The sequence below is a fragment of the Balaenoptera musculus genome, chromosome X (assembly GCF_009873245.2).
Source record: "Balaenoptera musculus isolate JJ_BM4_2016_0621 chromosome X, mBalMus1.pri.v3, whole genome shotgun sequence".
Classification (NCBI taxonomy): Eukaryota; Metazoa; Chordata; class Mammalia; order Artiodactyla; family Balaenopteridae; genus Balaenoptera; species Balaenoptera musculus.
In genome coordinates, this window is record NC_045806.1 from 38,325,926 (window position 1) to 38,344,640 (window position 18,715).

Genomic DNA, 18,715 nt, shown 5'->3' on the forward strand with positions numbered 1-18,715 from the left:
TAAACTTAGACTTAAGTCATCCCTAAACTTGGACTTAATGAATAGTTGTGTCCTCTGCCCAATTGTGAAACCAAGAGCAGATTACTATTTTTTTAAAAAGGCATTCATTTTTCTGGCCTTTAAATTGTTTGTTGAATCACACAGAGAATACTATCTCTGGACATGCTGATTCAAAATGTTGCAACTCATTTAAATGCTATTAATGGTCATTTCCAAGAAGTACAGTCAAAAGGTTACCTGTCCAAACTCTACAGCACCCTCCCTTGCAATCACGATCTTCTATCCTTCTCGTTCACTTGTTCAAATCCATCTCATATGAATGTCCTTTAACCCAAGACCCTCGATCTATGAACCTTTCCACTCAAATCCTACCAACAGCTCCCTCACAGCCTCACTTTCTCTCTTCTCCTTCTGGGATTCCACCATCCATTTCTAGAATCACTCTCAGTTATCTCCAATTCCCTATAAGAAATCCTACAGGAAGCTGCATGAAATGGTTGTGGTATTAGGGGAAGAACAGAGGTTGACACCAACAGCGCCATTTTGCCAATAACCCAGAATCTGAGCTGGATCCAAAATGGTAGCCTGGGAGAGATGGATGGCTCCTGACCTGAATCGTCTTCACAGATTAGGGGTGTCTGTTCCATAATTTATGCCTTGGCTGCACTGCCACAAATTTCTCCAATAAAGAAAGACAACCACATTTGTAGCAAGTCCAGATCAGAGCCTATGAATCTCACCTCTAAATCAGCACACAGAGTGGTGACAGAAGAATTGAATTCCCCAGAGCTTGTATGGGCCAGTGTAGTGGCCAGCCTCCACCATCCACCCCCGTTCCAGGGACTCTCAGGACACCTAAGAGAGATTATCCAGAACTGATGAGGCTTACCACCCTCCCCGGCCCTGTTGGCATCTTGCATCCTGGAAAGGGCCAAGTCCTTTAATGGCCTCCACCTCCAACTGACTGAAGCTTCGTGGTTAGAACATCTCGTGATGTGCAGAACAAAAATGCTGTTCAATTATTGTCTGTCTAAATTAGGGTCCATGGCAAGAAGCTTCTGAACCTGATTTGCCTACAGAAGCTTTATCAGGGTTCAACACGAGGAAAAATGTAAGTGAAGCAGGATTGGACAGAGGAAGAAGTTGAACTGAAATGCAGTCACAACATAGGCCTCAGTCAATCCTACAGGGGGCTCCACAGCTGAGATGGCCCTTCAGAGTTGTCTTGCATTGAGGCAAGGGGGCCAGGCCTCTATATCCCCACATCTGTTGCAGGAAGTCAGCTCCCCCCAGTCAAGGGCAATTTCCAGAGAGGGACTCAGCTGTGAACAAGCAGCAGCCAAAACTCTCAGCAGGTGGGGGCATAACTGTCCTAAAGGGGGCTTGGGCAGCTCACTACAGCACCCACTACACTGCCATTTTAAGGCCACCGGCAAGGAGAACAAACCTGAAATTTCAATGCCACGTGTATATTAGAATGTAGATTTAAATTTCAACCACTTAACGCTATACTTTATGGAAGAATATTTGAATTGGCTAATTCTCTCTCTAATAAATCCTATCACCAAGTCTTCCTTTGGGTCCTCTGAGGCCCTGAGGTGAAACTGTCATCCTCCTCTCCTCTGTGTCATCAGAACCAGATGAACTTATCTTTCTCAGCACACACCACCCCTCAGAGAATTCACCTGTATGTGGCTGCATGCACCTCCCTCTGCTTGGTGTACCCTTCAGAGATGGAAACGTGGATTACCCATCTGGATATTCCCACGCCTAGCCCAATGCTTGGTAAATAAGGCACTTGATAAGGGTTTATTGAATGAATCAATCAATCAACGAATGGGCAAACCTGACTTCTTTTTCTCCCCTGCAGAAACAACAAAATAAGAAAACATGTTTGATGAAATGATAACTCATTTGAGTGTATGCCTTTATGTGTGCTTACCAACAGTACTTAACAAGGGCTGTTTTCACTTTCACTGGCATAGCATAAAAGGGCTATTCTGAAAACAATCAACTGTATCTTATAGGACTCCTAAATAAACCAAAATCTATCATAGGACTTGAATGCAAACTAGAGAGGAAATTAAAATGTAAAACATGAAACAGCTGGTTGATCAGCTTTTACAATAGACTGTGGACCAAGGCTATATTCATGTCTTATCTAGACGGGTAAAAATAATCATAGAAAATGGTTTGCTACAGGACTATCCTTTTTTCTTTTCTGCACTGAAACACAACAGAATTATCTAATTAATGATCTCAAACTTCTAGAAGCACAGGATAATGGTATTCAAAAAATTTTATAGCACTATAAAAATATATAAATACCTAGTAAATCATGGTAGGCATAGAGCATTAATTGCAAAAGTGGTTTGCCTGCATGTCGTAGAGAGCAAGAATTACTTGCCACCGCTGAAATTTTACAAGACTAAAGATCATTTACAAAACCTAGCACCTACAATTTCATCAAATTACAACACTGAGCTGGTGAAGAATGATGCTTTTCTCTGTGTTGTGTCAGAGAGGGAAAAATACTGGTTTCCTAGTGAAGTAACTAAGAAGCCCATTATTAAAATTCCACCTTAAACTGATGAAACTTTCTTGGAGTGACAATTTTGTAGTCATTACTAAATGCCTTAAAAGGATTCCCAACACTTATTTCTAGGAATTTCCTAAAGAAATAATCAGAGTTATGCACAAAGGTTTGGGTATAAGGATATTCATAATAGCTTTGTTTAAAATAGCAGAAATTTGGAAACAACACAAATGTTCAGCAATAGAAGATTGGTAAATAAATATAATCAGATGAAATAATATAAAGTTATCAAGATCGTATAGAAGAAGAGCATTTAAGACATGGTTAAACATTCATAATATGTTATTTATTTAAAAAGAACTACCAGCGAGTGCAGTAAATACAGTAGATGGTTTGCAAAAAGAAAATATAGGTGACAATAGTAACAGTGGCTGTTTTGTGTGTGTGTGTGGGGGGAATCAATTATAGATGATTTTCATTTTCTTTCTGTCTCTTTCTGTAACTTAACAGATTTTCACAATAAACATATATTATTTCTGCAATTCACCTTATTAAAAAAATGTTCCCACATCTCCAAAACAATTCCTTAAGCGGTAAATAACCAAGAAGGAATGTGATTTCATCTTTCATCTACATCAGTGGCCTTTCTTCCTAAAAATTTTCGAGGGAACTTTGGTTATTAATTTGATTATTAATTCTTCACTTTACCCTAAGTTATCTGAAAGGGAGCCGTGTTGGATAACAAAACTTTTCCAAAGAGCGTGTTGCTTTAACTGGAAAATAACCCAAAGAAGTGAGATAGAATTAAACATAATTATAAAGACACAATTTAAGACAGAAACACAACTGGGATCACAGGAATAAAAAGTAGCTCCAATTCCAAAAGATGAGGTCAGGATTCCAAATTCACTATAAAAGAATCATTGGAAATGTCTGCAAGGTAAACGAAAAGGGGGGATTATTTAGGCTGGAAGGAGAGCAAATAAAACTAAGGACCTAGAAGGACACCTTCACCATTGCGGAATTCTGATAAATGCTGCTGCTGAGTCCAGAGTGAAAAATGGCCCAGGTAAGGGATGAGATGACATGAGATCAAGAGTGTAAAGTTCTGACATGAAGTTGAAATGAACTAGAACATGACATTTAAGATGCCATTAAATGGAGACTACGGTAACATAACTAACATTTGAAAGGCCAAACCTACCTGAACCTGCTTTCTGATTTTGCCCTCTCTCTCGCAAAACAACAAGTTTCAATGACAACTTTTATGTTACAAAACAGGATGAACTATTCACTTTGTGTTTGAGATTGCCCAAGATGTGTGTTTGTCATTTAGTAAGCCGGGTCACAACCCTTAGGAAGAAAATCTCTTTGATCTTATTTTTTTAAAAAAGGGAATTTAAAAATACAGTCAAGTCCTTCCATTTCAATTATAAAACTTCAGGGGGGAAATACTATTTTTTGTGATACTTCTTTTCTGGGTATGTTCTCAGCAAAATAGAAAAAAGGAGAGTGTACCATTGAAATACTTCTTTCCATTCTTGCCTCCCCTCCCTTTCTCCTGCGACCTGCCTTGAGCTTCAGGATAACTCAATTCATCATACACAGCTGATCACCTCTCAATCTATTCCTGAATTACTACCCATCTTTTGGCTGCCCTGGCTCTAGGGTTGCCCTCTTTCACCTATCAGGCACACAACTGCCCATCTTATCTTTATAGTAAAAATTGTCAATGCTTCCTTCTTTCCAACCACAGAAAAATGTAACCAACTCACTTTGCTTTTCCTTGCTTGATCCTGCCCAACTCCTTCTAACTTTATTACCCATTATCTCCCCATCCTACTATTCTAGACTTGCTGTACTTTCTACCTTCCTATCAACTGGAGCCTATGGCCTTATATTATTCCTCCCATCTTTAAAGCCTCTCTCTTCTTCTCTACTGACCCCAAACCTTAACTGTTCTTCAGGAACTGTTCAAATTCCACTCCTTTAAGGAGAACTTCTCCAATTCCTGGAGTCTTCAGTGATTTCCTCTACCTAACTTAGTTCTTGGGTCCCCCAGTACAGAACTCAATTATTATTATTATCATTTTGACCACGCCGCGTGGCATGTGGGATCTTAGTTCCCGGACCAGGTATCAAACACGCAACCCCTGCAATGGAAGCGCGGAGTCTTAACCACTGGACCCCTGGGGAAGTCCCCAGAACTCAATTATTTATTATTTCTAGTCTTTTCTTATTGCCTATATGAGCTGCTCTTGTGTCTCCAATTGCATTTTAAGTTTTCTGAGGGTAGGAACTTGTTCTTACTCTTCTTTCTGTACCTCCCTGTGTTAGTAAACGAACACATGCTGACTGGGACTTGGTTTTCTGTAGTGCCTTTGTTTACTGAGTTAACCGAGGAGTCTGAAGATGGACCCATTTTGTGAACTTGAAAGTAGAAACAGTGCATTCGAAATGTTAGTGATTTTTATCTTCCACTCAGCATCATTTGGTCAGGTTCTTGTTCCAATTGCCCTTCCTCCTAAAGCTGAGGGTTCATCCTCCGGGACAGTGATTTTATTCAAAAGAAGTGCCTATGAGGCCGAGACCCAGCTCTTTGGCCTCTCTTGGTCTGCATTTCCTTGGATGGAAAATCAGATGTTCTCACTAGCAGGTAAAACTAAAGATGCTTCCACCTTCAGTCACCAATGATTCTACTAGAGCAAACCTTTCTTTGTCCTTGCTGTGGGGCATGCAGGATCTTAGTTCCCCGACCAGGGATCGAACCTGTGCCCCCCTGAAGTGGAAGCACGGAGTCCTAACCACTGGACCGCCAGGGAATTCCCTAGAGCAAACATTTTTTTAGCACAGAAGGAATTTATGGGATTTGGATGGTCAAAGTCAGGAAAGAATTTTATACCATTCTCAAGAGAAATAATGACTTTTAGTCAGAGACAGTCCTAAAAAGCTAAGCCCAACAAACTTGGGGCCTTTGCCAAATGGTAATGCTGCATTTTTCACGTCAGCAAACTTCCAAAGTATTCTGTTATGGGGACAAAAACACTCATTCTGAACAGGGCCTCTCAATTTGGCTCACTTTTTGGACTTACAAGTGCATTTGATCATGTATGTTTCCAGGATCCCCTCAGTTAAGTACTGCCTGCTGACTTTTGTAAAAACGGCAGAGTTAATATTGATTGAGCATTCCAGAAGTTAGCCCCAGGACCATCACTCCACTTAATAAGTGAAAATCTGGAGGCTAAGGAAGTAGGTTACTAACCCAAGCTATATAGTTAGGGACACAGGTAGGATTTGAACCCAAGTCTTAGGCTCCCAGAGTCCTTGCATTTAACTTCTGCGTTATCCTGCTTCCTCCAGGAAATGAAAGGTTAGGTCCATTCTTTCAACAGATTTCTTGTTGTAAGGCTTACCTTCTCTGGGTCCAAAGCCTGAGAAGACCCACGATCCTGATCAAGGGATTCTATCAATTTCTGGGGGCTAGGGTAAGCTGGGTTCTTTGCTAAACACCAGAGATAGGGAGATACATTGTACAGTCCCTGATTTTGAGCAGCCTATGACCAAGTGAGGGTTCGCAGATGCTTAAACAGGTAATTTACATTAAACATGGTAAATGATATCCAGTAATAGACATACACATGGAACACTGCTAAGACTATAAGTATAATGGCCATCAAATCCAAAGATGAAACGAAAGTTAGTGGGAGTTCTGATACAGAGTCACATGCCATTGTACACATTTCATTTGTCCCAGGTGCTGACTTGACATCTGCCATTATACTATGACCTTGTCACCTGTAATAATTCAATACTCACTAATTTAAAATATTATTAAACTGCAGAAGTTCTACTTCAGTGTCCATCAGTCAAGTGCATATGCGTATATAGTTTGAATCTTGACAGGAATAAAGAAATGTACGAACATTAGAATTTGGTGATAGCAACATCTGTTGTCATTACTGATATCTGGAGAAATACTTGACACCGGAACATTATACTGACTTTACCATGTCAATAGAACATGAAAATGCTACTGAGGCTCAAAATATTAGAGAAATAAGTTAGAAGCTAAATTATCTCTTCAAGTTCATAGGATAAATTTGAGTCAGAGGCCATCTGCGTATTTATTGTCAAAAATGCAGAAATCATCAAAACAGCTGATTTTCTTTCTCTTTTTTTTTGCCCTATCAGTTGCATTTAAAAGCAGATTTTTAAATGGCTCTGAAGAACCTAGGGGCAGGACAGGAATAAAGATGCAGACTTAGAGAATGGACTTGAGGTCACGGGGAGGGGGAAGGGTAAGCTGGGACAAAGTGAGAGAGTGGCAGGGACATATATACACTACCAAATGCAAAATAGACAGCTAGTGGGAAGCAGCCGCATAGCACAGGGAGACCAGCTCGGTGCTTTGTGACCACCTAGAGGGGTGGGATAGGGAGGGTGGAAGGGAGACGCAAGAGGGAGGAGATATGAGGATATATGTATATGTATAGCTGATTCACTTTGTTATACAGCAGAAACTAACACACCACTGTAAAGCGATTATACTCCAATAAAGATATTTAAAAAAGCAGATTTCTTTTTCAGTGATAATCCATATATCTGTGTATATTCTTTCTTTCTTTTTTCTCTTAACCATTTTTTAAAAATTTTATTTTTTATTTATTTATTTTTGGCTGTGTTGGGTCTTTGTTGCTGCACGCGGGCTTTCTCTAGTTGTGGTTAGCGGGGGCTACTCTTCGCTGCGGTGCACGGGCTTCTTATTGCGGTGGCTTCTCTTGTTGCGGAGCATGGGCTTTAGGCGCGTGGGATCAGTAGTTGTGGCTTGCAAGCTCAGTAGTTGTGGCACACGGGCTTAGTTGCTCTGCGGCATGTGGGATCTTCCCAGACCAGGGCTCAAACCCGAGTCCCCTGCATTGGCAGGAGGATTCTTAACCACTGCGCCACCAGGGAAGCCCTCTCTTAACCATTTTTTAATTGAAGTATAGTTAATATACAATGTTGTGTTAGTTTCAGGTGTACAGCAAAGTGATTCAGATACATATATATATATATATACACACACACACATATATATTCTTTTTCAGATTCTTTTCCATTATAGGTTATTATAAGATATTGAATATAGTTCCCTGTGCTATACAGCAGGTCTTTGTTGTTTATCTATTTTATATATAGTAGTGTGTATCTGTTAATCCTCAAACTACTAATTTATCTCTCCCCCACCGCTATCCCCTTTGGTAACCATAAGTTTGTTTTCTACGTCTGTGAGTCTATTTCTGTTTTGTAAGTAAGTTCATTTGTATCATTTTTTAGATTCCACATATAATTGTTATCATATGATATTTGACTTTGTCTGACTTCTTCACTTAGTGTGATAATCTCTAGGTCCATCCACGTTGCTGCAAATGGCATTTTCATTCTTTTTTATGGCTGAATAAGATATATATATATATATATATATATATATATATATATATATATATATATATATATATATACACATATATATATCTCGCATCTTTATCCATTCCTCTGTTGATGGACACTTAGGTTGCTTCCATGACCTGGCTATTGTAAATAGTGCTGCTATGAACATTGGGGTACATGTATCTTTTCAAATTAGCGTTTTCTCTGGGTATATGCCCAGGAGTGGGATTGCTGGGTCGTATGGTAGTTCTGTTTTTAGTTTTTTAAGGAACCTCCATACTGTTCTCCATAGTGGCTGTACCAATTTACATTCCTATCAACAGTGTAAGAGGGTTCCCTTTTCTCCACACCCTCTCCAGCATTAATTGTCTGTAGACTTTTTAATGATGGACATTCTAACTGGTGTGAGGTCAACTACTCATTGTAGTTTTGATTTGCATTTCTCTAATAATCAGCGGTATTGAGCATCTTTTCATGTGCCTGTTGGCCATCTGTATGTCTTCTTTGGAGAAATGTCTATTTAGGTCTTCTGCCCATTTTTGGATTGGGTTGTTTGTTTTTTTAATATTAAGCTGTATGAGCTGTAAACCAGCTGATTTTCAGACTCTGATGACATACATATCAGTTGTATTACTCAGTGTGTATGTCTTTTCCATTGTTCCAGTGTGAACAAATTATATCAAAACAAATTCTAAGTTATTGTTACAGAGGAAATGGCTGCTCTGATGATGGGCAAAGGTTAAGAGACTGGAACTAACTGTTCCTGCAGTGACATTTTCTCTGGGAGCAGAAGAAATCAGCAGCGGTAGAGCATAGAGGTTAAGAGCATGGCGTTAATTATGGTTTCACCACTAACCAGCTGTGCCACCTTAAGCAAAGTTGGTAACCTTTCCACGCCTTAGTTTTCTCATCTAGAAAGTAGGGACAATACTTCAAAAAGTGGTTTAAAGGGTTAAAAGAGAAAATGCATGTTAAGTGCTTGGAATGGGGCTTGGCATCTGGCAAGCACACAGTAGACCTTGGCTATTATTGTTAATCAGGCTGACAAAATGGCCACTAACCACTAATGCATCTGAAATGGCAGCGTGCCAGTCGACTCCACTGTCAAACCTTGGGTTGAAGGGGTGGCTAGTGGCCGTGCATGTACACACCCTAACACAAACACACACACACACACACACACTCATGGAATATTATCTTGTAACAGGAATGCTACTTCACAGCCCTACTTTCTTGGCTTGTATACGATTTACTAACTCAGATGACAGACGAAAGTCAGCAGCTAAACTAAAAGAAAAATCTTTAATTATTTTTAATATATACTTAAGAGATAAACATGTCAGAAATCCTAAACACAGAACAGATTTCTACACAAAGATTTCGAATTCATTTGGTGCTCGGCAGGTGTTAATACTCGGATCACCTCACTGTTACTCAATTTAGCATAGAGACAACACTCAAAATGCTGGCTCCTTTATTATTATTAAATAATTAATATTATTAAAGACATAAATAATAGTCCTATTTATTATTTCTTATCATTAAGACAGGAGTCAGGTGGCTGAAAATGAGGACCAGGTCAGAACCGGAATAACAGCCAGCCTGGGGTAGTGATGAGATACAGATCTAGGGCTTTTAAAATGTCTTCTGAAGAGGAACACAGTGGGTTTAGTGGCTCTGAAGCCCAAGGTAAGCCTGAGCTCTTCAGGCTCCTCACCAGAGGGAATGAAGGGATGGGGGTGGGGCAGGATGAGGCCGGAACCATGCCTGCGTATATACCTTGCATCCTGTGGCCACCTTATAAATGCCTCACAGCAAGAAAAATGACTGGTTAGTAAAGAGGGAGATGTGATTACACAGAGGTGCCTGCCTCTGCTCCCACAGATTAAAAAACCCTAGAAGCTAAAAAAGATGTCTTTTTCAAAAGGTACAAGCGACACCATAATGACCACTGTGTACAGTCCTTCAAGGGCATTCTTTCTAATCCTAGCAACAACCTCTCCGCCAATAAAGGCATTAGGAGTCTCATTTTAAAGATAAGGCAGCTGAGGGCTTCCCTCATGGCGCAGTGGTTAAGAATCCGCCTGCCAATGCAGGGGACACGGGTTCGAGTCCTGGTCCGGGAAGATCCCACATGCCGCGGAGCAACTAAGCCCGTGTGCCACAACTACTGAGCCTGTGCTCTAGAGCCCACGATCCACAACTACTGACCCCGTGTGCCGCAACTACTGAAGCCTGTGCACCTAGAGCCCGTGCTCCAAAACAAGAGAAGCCACCGCAATGAGAAGCCCACGCACCAGAACGAAGAGTAGCCCCCGCTCACCGCAACTAGAGAAAGCCCGCATGCAGCAACAAAGACCCAACGCGGCCAAAAATAAATAAATAAATAAATAAATAGAATAAATTTAAAAATAAATAAAGATAAGGCAGCTGAAGAGCAGAGAGGTGAGGGAAATTTTAAGGTGACACAATAAGTAAGTGTAGGAAATGGGATTCATAACAAGTCTGTTTGATGTTTGATGTATGCTGCTTTAACATTGCCATACTGCTTCTCTATGTCCTGTCCTTGACTGGGATATACAAATTTCCAAGCACTTCTATCCGATTACTATTTTTTAGAACATTCAGGTGGGTTATAGGAGTCCAGGGAAGTTCTCCATCTTTCTTCATCAAAGGTGAGGCGGGGCTTTTGCCACTGACATACAGGCCACGTCTGCCTATTGCGTCCCTCAACTCGTGATCCCTCGTGGGCCCTCTCTGACGCCCCTGCCCAGGCCAGTCCTGCCAACCAGCAGCAAGCTGGCCCTCCTGGCCGCACAGATCGCCTCCCAGGTGTTGGTTACCACTTGGAAAGCTGGCTCTGATTCCTCCAGACTCTGAGCCAAATGCCTGCCACCTTCACATGGCCAGATCTCCTCTTTCAAGCCTGGGGGAAAAAAAAAAAGTTCTCCTTTCTGCTTCAAGTTTCCCTTTTTAGCTTTTATTTTGAGGCTTGAGCGAGAGCCATTCCAGAATTGCAAAAGATAGTTTCCATGGTTCTACCAAACCAAACTTTAAAACCAAGACTCGGAACAGAAACCATATGCTGCTGTCCAGCTCCATGTGGGAAATGCCATTTACTCTGCCAAGTCTCCAGAGATGACCTGCTCCTCGGGCGAAAGAGATTTCAGGAGGTGTGCATTTATATACCACACACATTTCCCAAACCAAAAAGCTGTTCTACAGTTGCCTTGGAATTTTTCAAACACTAAAAAAGAAAGTTACATATTAACCAGCTGTACCCCCAGTACATCTGTTTATCCCAAAGGGAGTGATTAAAATTTGCTGACAGCTTTGCAAACTATCAGAGAATTACCAGAATGACCAGAATGTCCCAAGTTTAATAATTAACAAAGTTAAAAAACCAGAGTCTAATTCAGACTCTTTTAAACCACTGTGTCAGTCACCGACTAATCCCCAAATTCTGATTTTACCACTTTTCCCACTCTCAATATGATTTGGCAGGACACGCAAAAGGGTTGGTAGTGAATGGATGTGAATATCAGATCCAATCAACTGCTGCTTTGTTGGTGTAAAGTTAAAGTTCATTGATTCAACTCATTTTGAGTGCTAACTGGGCCAGGCAGAGCTCTGGAGCTGGGGTTAGGGGTTCTCAGGGAGAAACAGAAACACCTCCCCGGGCTCCAGAGGCTTACAGCCTAGTGGAGGAGAAAGATATTGAACAAGAAATGACATTAATATATGAACAATTAAAAACTCATGGAAAAGAACAAGATGACAGAGGAAAATTAAACAAAGGCATCTAATCCCATCTGGAGGGATTTGGGAAGGCTGCCCCGGGGAAATGACATCTGAGCTAAGATCTGAGGTTAACTAAGTGTTTTTCAGTTTCTCAGTTTCCTCATCCCTCTCATCAAACTATAAAGAATGACTGTAGGGCTTCCCTGGTGGCTCAGTGGTTAAGAATCCACCTGCCAATGCAGGGGACACAGGTTCGATCCCTGGTCCAAGAAGATCCCACATGCTGCGGAGTAACTAAGCCTGTGCGCCACGACTACTGAGGCCGCGTGCCACAACTACTGAAGCGCGTGTGCCTAGAGCCCGTGCTCCGCAACAAGAGAAGCCACTGCAATGAGAAGCCCACGCACCACAACAAAGAGTAGCCCCAGCTCGCCGCAACTAGGGAAAGCCTGCGCGCAGCAATGAAGACCCAATGCAGCCAAAAATAAATGAATGAATGAATTAATTAATTTTTTAAAAAGATTATTATTAAAAAAGAAAAAAGAATAACTGTAATATCTTCCTCCCAGTGGAGGAGGTAAGCACGCCCTTGTCCAGTTCTGTCCCAGGCATCCTCTCTTCTCTTTCTGCTCTTGGTTTGGGTCATTTCATGGACTTCAGTGGCTTCAACTAAAATGTCTCTGTCACACAAATCTGTCAGCCCAACTTGTTCCTTGCACTTCCAGCTGCTAGACATCTCTCCCTGGGAGTTCAACCAGCACCTCCAACTCTAGATGTCCCCTCTTTCCCCCAAGCCTGCTCTTCTTCTTCTGCACGTCCCTCTTTTTGCATCACCATATTCCTGTCACTTAACACATGCCACTCTGTGAATGAAAAATCATCAGTGGTTATTCACTGACCTCAGAAGGAACTAAATCTTTGTGGGATGACATACAAGGCTCCCCACAATTCATCCCAACCCACCTTCATAGCTTGGTCTCTCACAAGTCCCCCCAACACTCCACACTGAAGTTCTTATGTTTCCTAAGCATGAGAACATCTCACATATTTGTGATTTTATATAAGCTGTTCTTTAGCTTCAAATACTTTCTTCATCCAGTCTCCTGATGAATTCATATCCATTCCTTAAGATCGACTTCAAGTGTCACCTCCTCTGTGAAGTCTGCCCAGATATTCTCAGGCAGAGTTGGACATGCACTTTGCCGAGAACTTCCTGCTACTAAGGCATCTATCATAGGTCATTAGTATTACTTGTTCATGACTCTGCCTCCTGCCTCAGCGTGTGACTACCCCAGGGGCAATGGCTCTGCCTAATTCATCTTTCATTCCCTTTGGGATAAGATGTGGGACAGGAAGCAAATGTTCCTTGAATGAATGGATAATGAATTAATGAGTGGACCCCTCTTGTGACACCTACCGCTTTCTACCTTGTATTGTCTTTGTTTGGATACCTCACCTCCCTTCCTGAACGGACAAATCTTCCAGGACAAGAACAATGTGACCCATTTTTGCATCCTCTACCGCAGCTGGCCCTAATGCCTACTGTTTGAATAAATGAGCAAAACTCTTGTAAGACCTCATACATATGTCAGACTTTGCAAAGCCATTTTCACACACATTGCTTCACTTACCTTTCACAAGGACCTTGTGACCTAGCTATGACTAGTTGGTGTTATCCTCATGTAGAACAATGCCTATTTTATGTAAGGTTCTTGAGAAAAGGCAGATCTACTCACCAGTCCCTTGTTTGGAGAGTTTGGGGGTCAGAGTAGACATTCACCACTGTTGGAAAAATAGCTAAAACCTTATCTATCCTTCCCATACGAGTCTAACATGAATAATTTGAGTGAGCTTGAAGGTTTGGAGTATGAATCAGAAAGGCCAAAATAAGAGGGAAAACAGAAGAATCTGAACCCATTAGACATAGTCTGGGCAAGAAAAGGATTTTGGAGGCCTAGAAAGAGAGCATTCAGCTTCCCTAAGATGGGGTGCTGTGCAAGGCAGCATGGAGGCGCATCTAGCGATATTTTCTAAAACACCTAGGTAGATATGATTTTGAGTCCAAGTTCTTCTAGGAGAGGAGATGTCAAAAATACTGAAAGACAATGGCATCTATATAGCCTTAGCCTACGGCAGCATGCTGTTGTGCTTATGTACCTGTGTACCTGCAGCACCGGCCCCAGAGCCTGGCATGGGTGAGCTCAGGAGGGACCGGGCAGACAGAAGTGGTAACCTGAGATCTGACTCAAAGGTGAGGAAGGCTGGAGTGGAGGAGCAGCACCCAACATCCAACACCTTGGTTTCTTCACCTGGCACAAGGGAGTCGGAGCACCTCTGCCCTGCCCGCCCCACAGGGAGCAAGGTGGAGCCCTGCTCCTGAGATCTGGTTAGGGCATACTTTAGCTAACACATTCACGGGTTGTGGAGGTGTCCTAATTACTGCTCAAGCACCAGGAGGTCCTGGGGGTTCGGCCAAAGCATCGCCAGGGGTCTGTTAGACAGGCTGTTTTGGAAGCATTGCTTATTTCCACTGACTCCATCCCATAGGGTCCGCCTGACCCTCCTGAGAGGGTGGGTTCCCCCACTGACCCCATCCCTCTTCTGGCTTCTGTTTTTTTTGGGGGCCCTGCTGTGTGCACGGCCCCTCTCCCCCCTTCTCCCCCCGTGTCTAAGAGGGTAGTTTCTGTCCCCACCCCTGTTGGGCTTCTTGGCCACCGCCACTGAGTGGGAGGAGGAGGGAATGAGAGGAGAAGAGGCATTTGACAAGAAGGCCCTGCGGCCCCAGGCAGACCCGTGGCAATCATGGAACCACAAAGAATCAGGGTCAGGAGGGTCGTTGGTGATCGACTGCCCCAGGGTCCAATCCTTTTTGAACTGGGAGCTGTTCAAGGTCGTTTTCCTGGTTCCAGAATAACAACACGCAGTGGTGCACGCCTGCTCCAAGTAAGGATGTAGAGTGTCCAGGTCAGGCTGCAACAAAGTGACTGACCTTTGCTTGGGGCAAGTGACTGACCTTTATGCCACCCCCTAGTAAGACTCTGTCCCCTGCCCCTTTTCTTCCCCCGCGATTTGAAAATTCCAGCAAGCTCAGGCTTGGCAGCTGTCCGGGGAAGAAGTTCAAAGTCCAGCCCCAGACCTTCAACAGATTTTCAGCCCCCCGCTTCTGTCCAGGGGCGCACCAAATCCCTCCCCCGAGGGAGGATTCCGTGTGCACGCTCGGGACCCTCTAGATCCCCTCCGGCGCACGGAGGGTCTAGGGGCTCCTGGGGGCACCCCGCCCCACTGCCGCCCCGCGTGCCTCCCTGGGCGGCCACTTGTCGGAGCCCGGGAGGAGGGAGGAGAAAGGAGGGCGCGCAGCCGCCACTGACCTGAGATGCCGCCCCCCACCACGACCACGTCGCATTTGCTGCTCATGTTGCTCGTCCCTCTCCGGGCCACCCCGGTGCCAGCCGCTCCGGCGTCTGGATCGCGCGGCCCCGCCCGCTGAGCTGCCCCCGCGCACCAGCGCCTCAGCCGAGCGGCTATATTGCTGGCCGAGGGCGTCGGGTCGCGGAGCCCCGCCCGCCCGCCTACGCGCCGGCCTGGTTGGAGCGCACCGCCCCCGACCCCGCCCGGAGCTCCGCCGCTCAAACCTGGGGAGGGCGGACGCCGGAGCAGAGAGGTCACCTAGGGCCTCCGAGAGTCCATGCCCGGAGCCACCACCCTTTGGCCTTCTGCACTGCACGGTATTTTCCCATCAGCTTGCCTAGAGCGCTGTTCAGCTTGGGGGCTGGGAGGATGGCAGATTGGGTGTCTTCCTCCAGCACCCCAGGGACTCCCTGGAAAGGAGCAGTAGAGAGAATAGCAAACAGCAAATGAGGGCTTTTCTGGTACCAGGCACCGTACTAAGCATTTTACATGCATAATTCCCAGTTAAACCTTACAACAGCCCATTTTACAGATGAGGAAAGTGAGATAAAGTAGTTAGCGAGGGGCAAAGGCGAGATAAAAAGCCAGAAATAATGATTTTCTAAAAAGCCAGGAAGATTCCAAGACCCACCTTGATCTACCACACAGTATTGCCATTACCTTGGCCTATACTTGAGTGGGATTGCCAACCCCTCTCACCTGCTTCCAAATATTCACATCTTTCCCCACTCTCCCTGCCCTTACGCCCACAGTGAACTCAGGCAGGTTCTTCCCTAGTATTGCAAATGCAACACCTAAAGGTATCTTAAAAAGTCTCATGTTTGAGTGTGTTTCGTGTTTGGTAATTGCAATCATTGTTGCTTTTGTTGTGGTCATGCATTTACAATGCTTGGTGTCAGTTTATCTCTTGTAAAACTAAAATACAGTGTGTGTGTGTGGAAAAAAAAAAGTCTCATGCTTGCAAGTGATCCTTGAGCAACCCAGTGTGTCCCTTGTGGGAGCTGCTGAGGCAGGAACCCAGGAAACTGGTGGTGTCAGGGTGAGGCCTTGGATGGTCAGGGTAGAATTCAGAGGCCCCCCTGAATCAGCAAGGGGAGTTAGTTATAGCCCTGGGACATGGGCCTGGGCTTTGCCAAACGTAGGATGATTCAACGAGATGACAAGTGTTTAAGCTGAGGCAGCTCTAAGTAATACAGAGGTGTACTTCTTCATACCACCCGGAAAGCCACCTCTGAGAACCAAAAGCAGGAAGAAGCAGTGTAGTGTGGCTTTTTCAAGAAATAACTGTGAAGTGCTTCTGTTCAGAGTAGGGAAGCTGTGGGCCTGGTGGGGGACTGGCTCCAGGTCTGGTGAATTGATGAACCCTGAAGTACACCTCTATCTCATCCCACCCCAGTCCGTGTATCCACTTGCTGCCAAAGAATTCTGAGCTCCTGCTGCCCTCAGACTAGAAGAGGGTTTGGGCATGTCTGTGACTAAGAAGTCACTGGTGGCAGAGAAAGTCTTGGTCCAGCTCTAAGCTGAATTCTGGAAACTTCCACCTCTCACACTTTGGTGTAAAACAGCTCTTGTGTTTGAATGTTGAGTCCACATCCCCACTGCCTCACCCAGCAGGCAGCCTGTGCTGGCCTCCTCCTTGTCAAGTCTTACTCATCCACTTCCATCCACAGGTCCCTGAAGCTGCGGGCTCCTTAGCTGTGAACACTCTGTCCCCTTACCTAGCCTGCAAGAGAATCACACATCCAGGAGGGTGGGACGGGACGGGTGGAAAGGATGCTTGTGAGATCTGCTTGGGATGTCTTTTGCTTGGTTCCAGCAATGCAAAGTCGGCCAGAGGCCTGGGCATATAAAACTTTGAGTCCAATGAAGGTTGACTATCCTTTCTCGATATCCAACGGGCAGCAAGGCCAGGAGAGGAACTGCAGTTCCATGGTGTTTACGGAGAAAACTCACTGGCAAACAGCATTTTCCCCAGACAAAAATAATCAGTGACATTGTGCTCTATGAGGTCAAAAATGGCTTGAATTAGAACTCAAGCCTTAGTTGTGGAGGGAACAGGAGCCTTTAGAGACACATCCGGGCAGTTGTCCATGCCTGTTCGGGGTCCTCAGCCTCCTAGGTGGGGTAACTGCCAAGGTCCATCTTCTCCCTTGGCATCATGCGGCAAGATGAAGCCTCTAAAAGCAGTGTTTCTTAAACTTGGATGTGCGTACAAATCACCCAGGTCTGGGGTGGGGCCTGAGAAGCTGCATTTCTAACAAGCCCCAGGTGATGCCAGTGCTGCTGTCTGTGTACCACACACCTTGAACACATTCCACTCTTCTCCAGGCCTCTGCTCCCCACCAGTTTCAGAACCAGCTCCACGGTCCAGAGCCCCTGACCTATCTCAAGGTGATGTTAATGATAAGATGTCTGTTCATTATACAAGCATTTATGGAACATCAAGTATGCTGAGCCTGGAAGGATGAACAGGAGTTAATCAACTGCTGAGGAAGATGAGCACGCCAGGCAGAGTTGGGAGGCAAGCTTGAGGCTGGAGAGTTGGAAAAATTGGACACAGTCCAGGGTACAAAGAACACTTTTGACCATCTTTAGGACTTATTACAAACACTACAAAACTAATAATGAAAAATAAGATGACAGTGACACATGAAAGAATGCTCGACAGTGACATATTAACAATGAAGAAAATGATAGGAAGCATCGTGTGTGTGTGTGTGTGTGTGTGTGTGTTTCTCTTCCCAAGTAGATAATAAACTCCTGCAGGAAGAGATCTTGCATTATCTTTTATTCATCCATTCCAGAATGATTTATTGAACACCAGCTCTGTGTCAGGCACTGTGCTCATCATTGGAAATATTCCCTTATCGATCAGAAATGATGCTAATCCTAAGAAAACCAAATATGGAAACAGACAATTACCATGAACCTAATTCATGTTCCAGTAGAGCAATGCTCAGCACCTTTAACCAAGAAGCCCAGAGGAATGCTGTTTGCCCCGAGCAGTGTTTATCTGCCTTTTCCAACTTGATGAAATCCGTGTTTCTTTCATCAATTAAAATGAACTTACTTTCCTTTCATTTTTTTTATTAGAAGACTGCCAAAGAGATAAAATGTCCTTATTACTTCTTTCTTGCTGTCCAGCTTTTCATTAACAGATATCTCGGTGAGTCTCTTATGATGCCACAGGAGGTTTCAATAAAGAGGTAGTCTGTGCAGAACAGAGTTCGCCAGATATTATCTAAGTTGTACATTTCACTTTTTTTTGAACACTGGAAGCCTGACAGCGAATAGAAAATTTTGTTTTAAAATTAGATTCTTTAGAGTTTACCAGTTTCTTTTTCCCAACTTCTCTGTTAATCTTTTTTTTTTGAAATATACATGGAAGTATCAAATGATGAAAGGGTCTCAGCCATCGCTGCTTTTTAACAATGTTAAATAGGAATTTTAACAACTTAACAATGGTTAAATATTATAGGGCCTCTGGTTCAGCCCAGTGAAAAATCCATCATCAGCTTGGATCCTAATCTGAGAGTGTCTGAATCCCCTCCTTGGGGACAACAAAAAGGCAGTAGGGGATTTTTCGATGGGCCAAGACCT

General features: G+C 43.8%; 1 protein-coding gene across 1 annotated transcript in view; it reads right to left on the reverse strand.

Annotated features, from left to right (window-relative positions):
• MAOB (monoamine oxidase B) overlaps positions 1-15,244 on the reverse strand; it is a 111,697-nt gene extending 96,453 nt beyond the window's left edge. Inside the window, exon 1 of the mRNA XM_036839709.1 lies at positions 15,076-15,244. Coding sequence (XP_036695604.1) covers positions 15,076-15,121 — 46 coding nt within the window. The 5' untranslated portion in view covers positions 15,122-15,244. The remainder of the gene's footprint in view (positions 1-15,075) is intronic.
• Between the last annotated feature and the right edge of the window lie 3,471 nt (positions 15,245-18,715).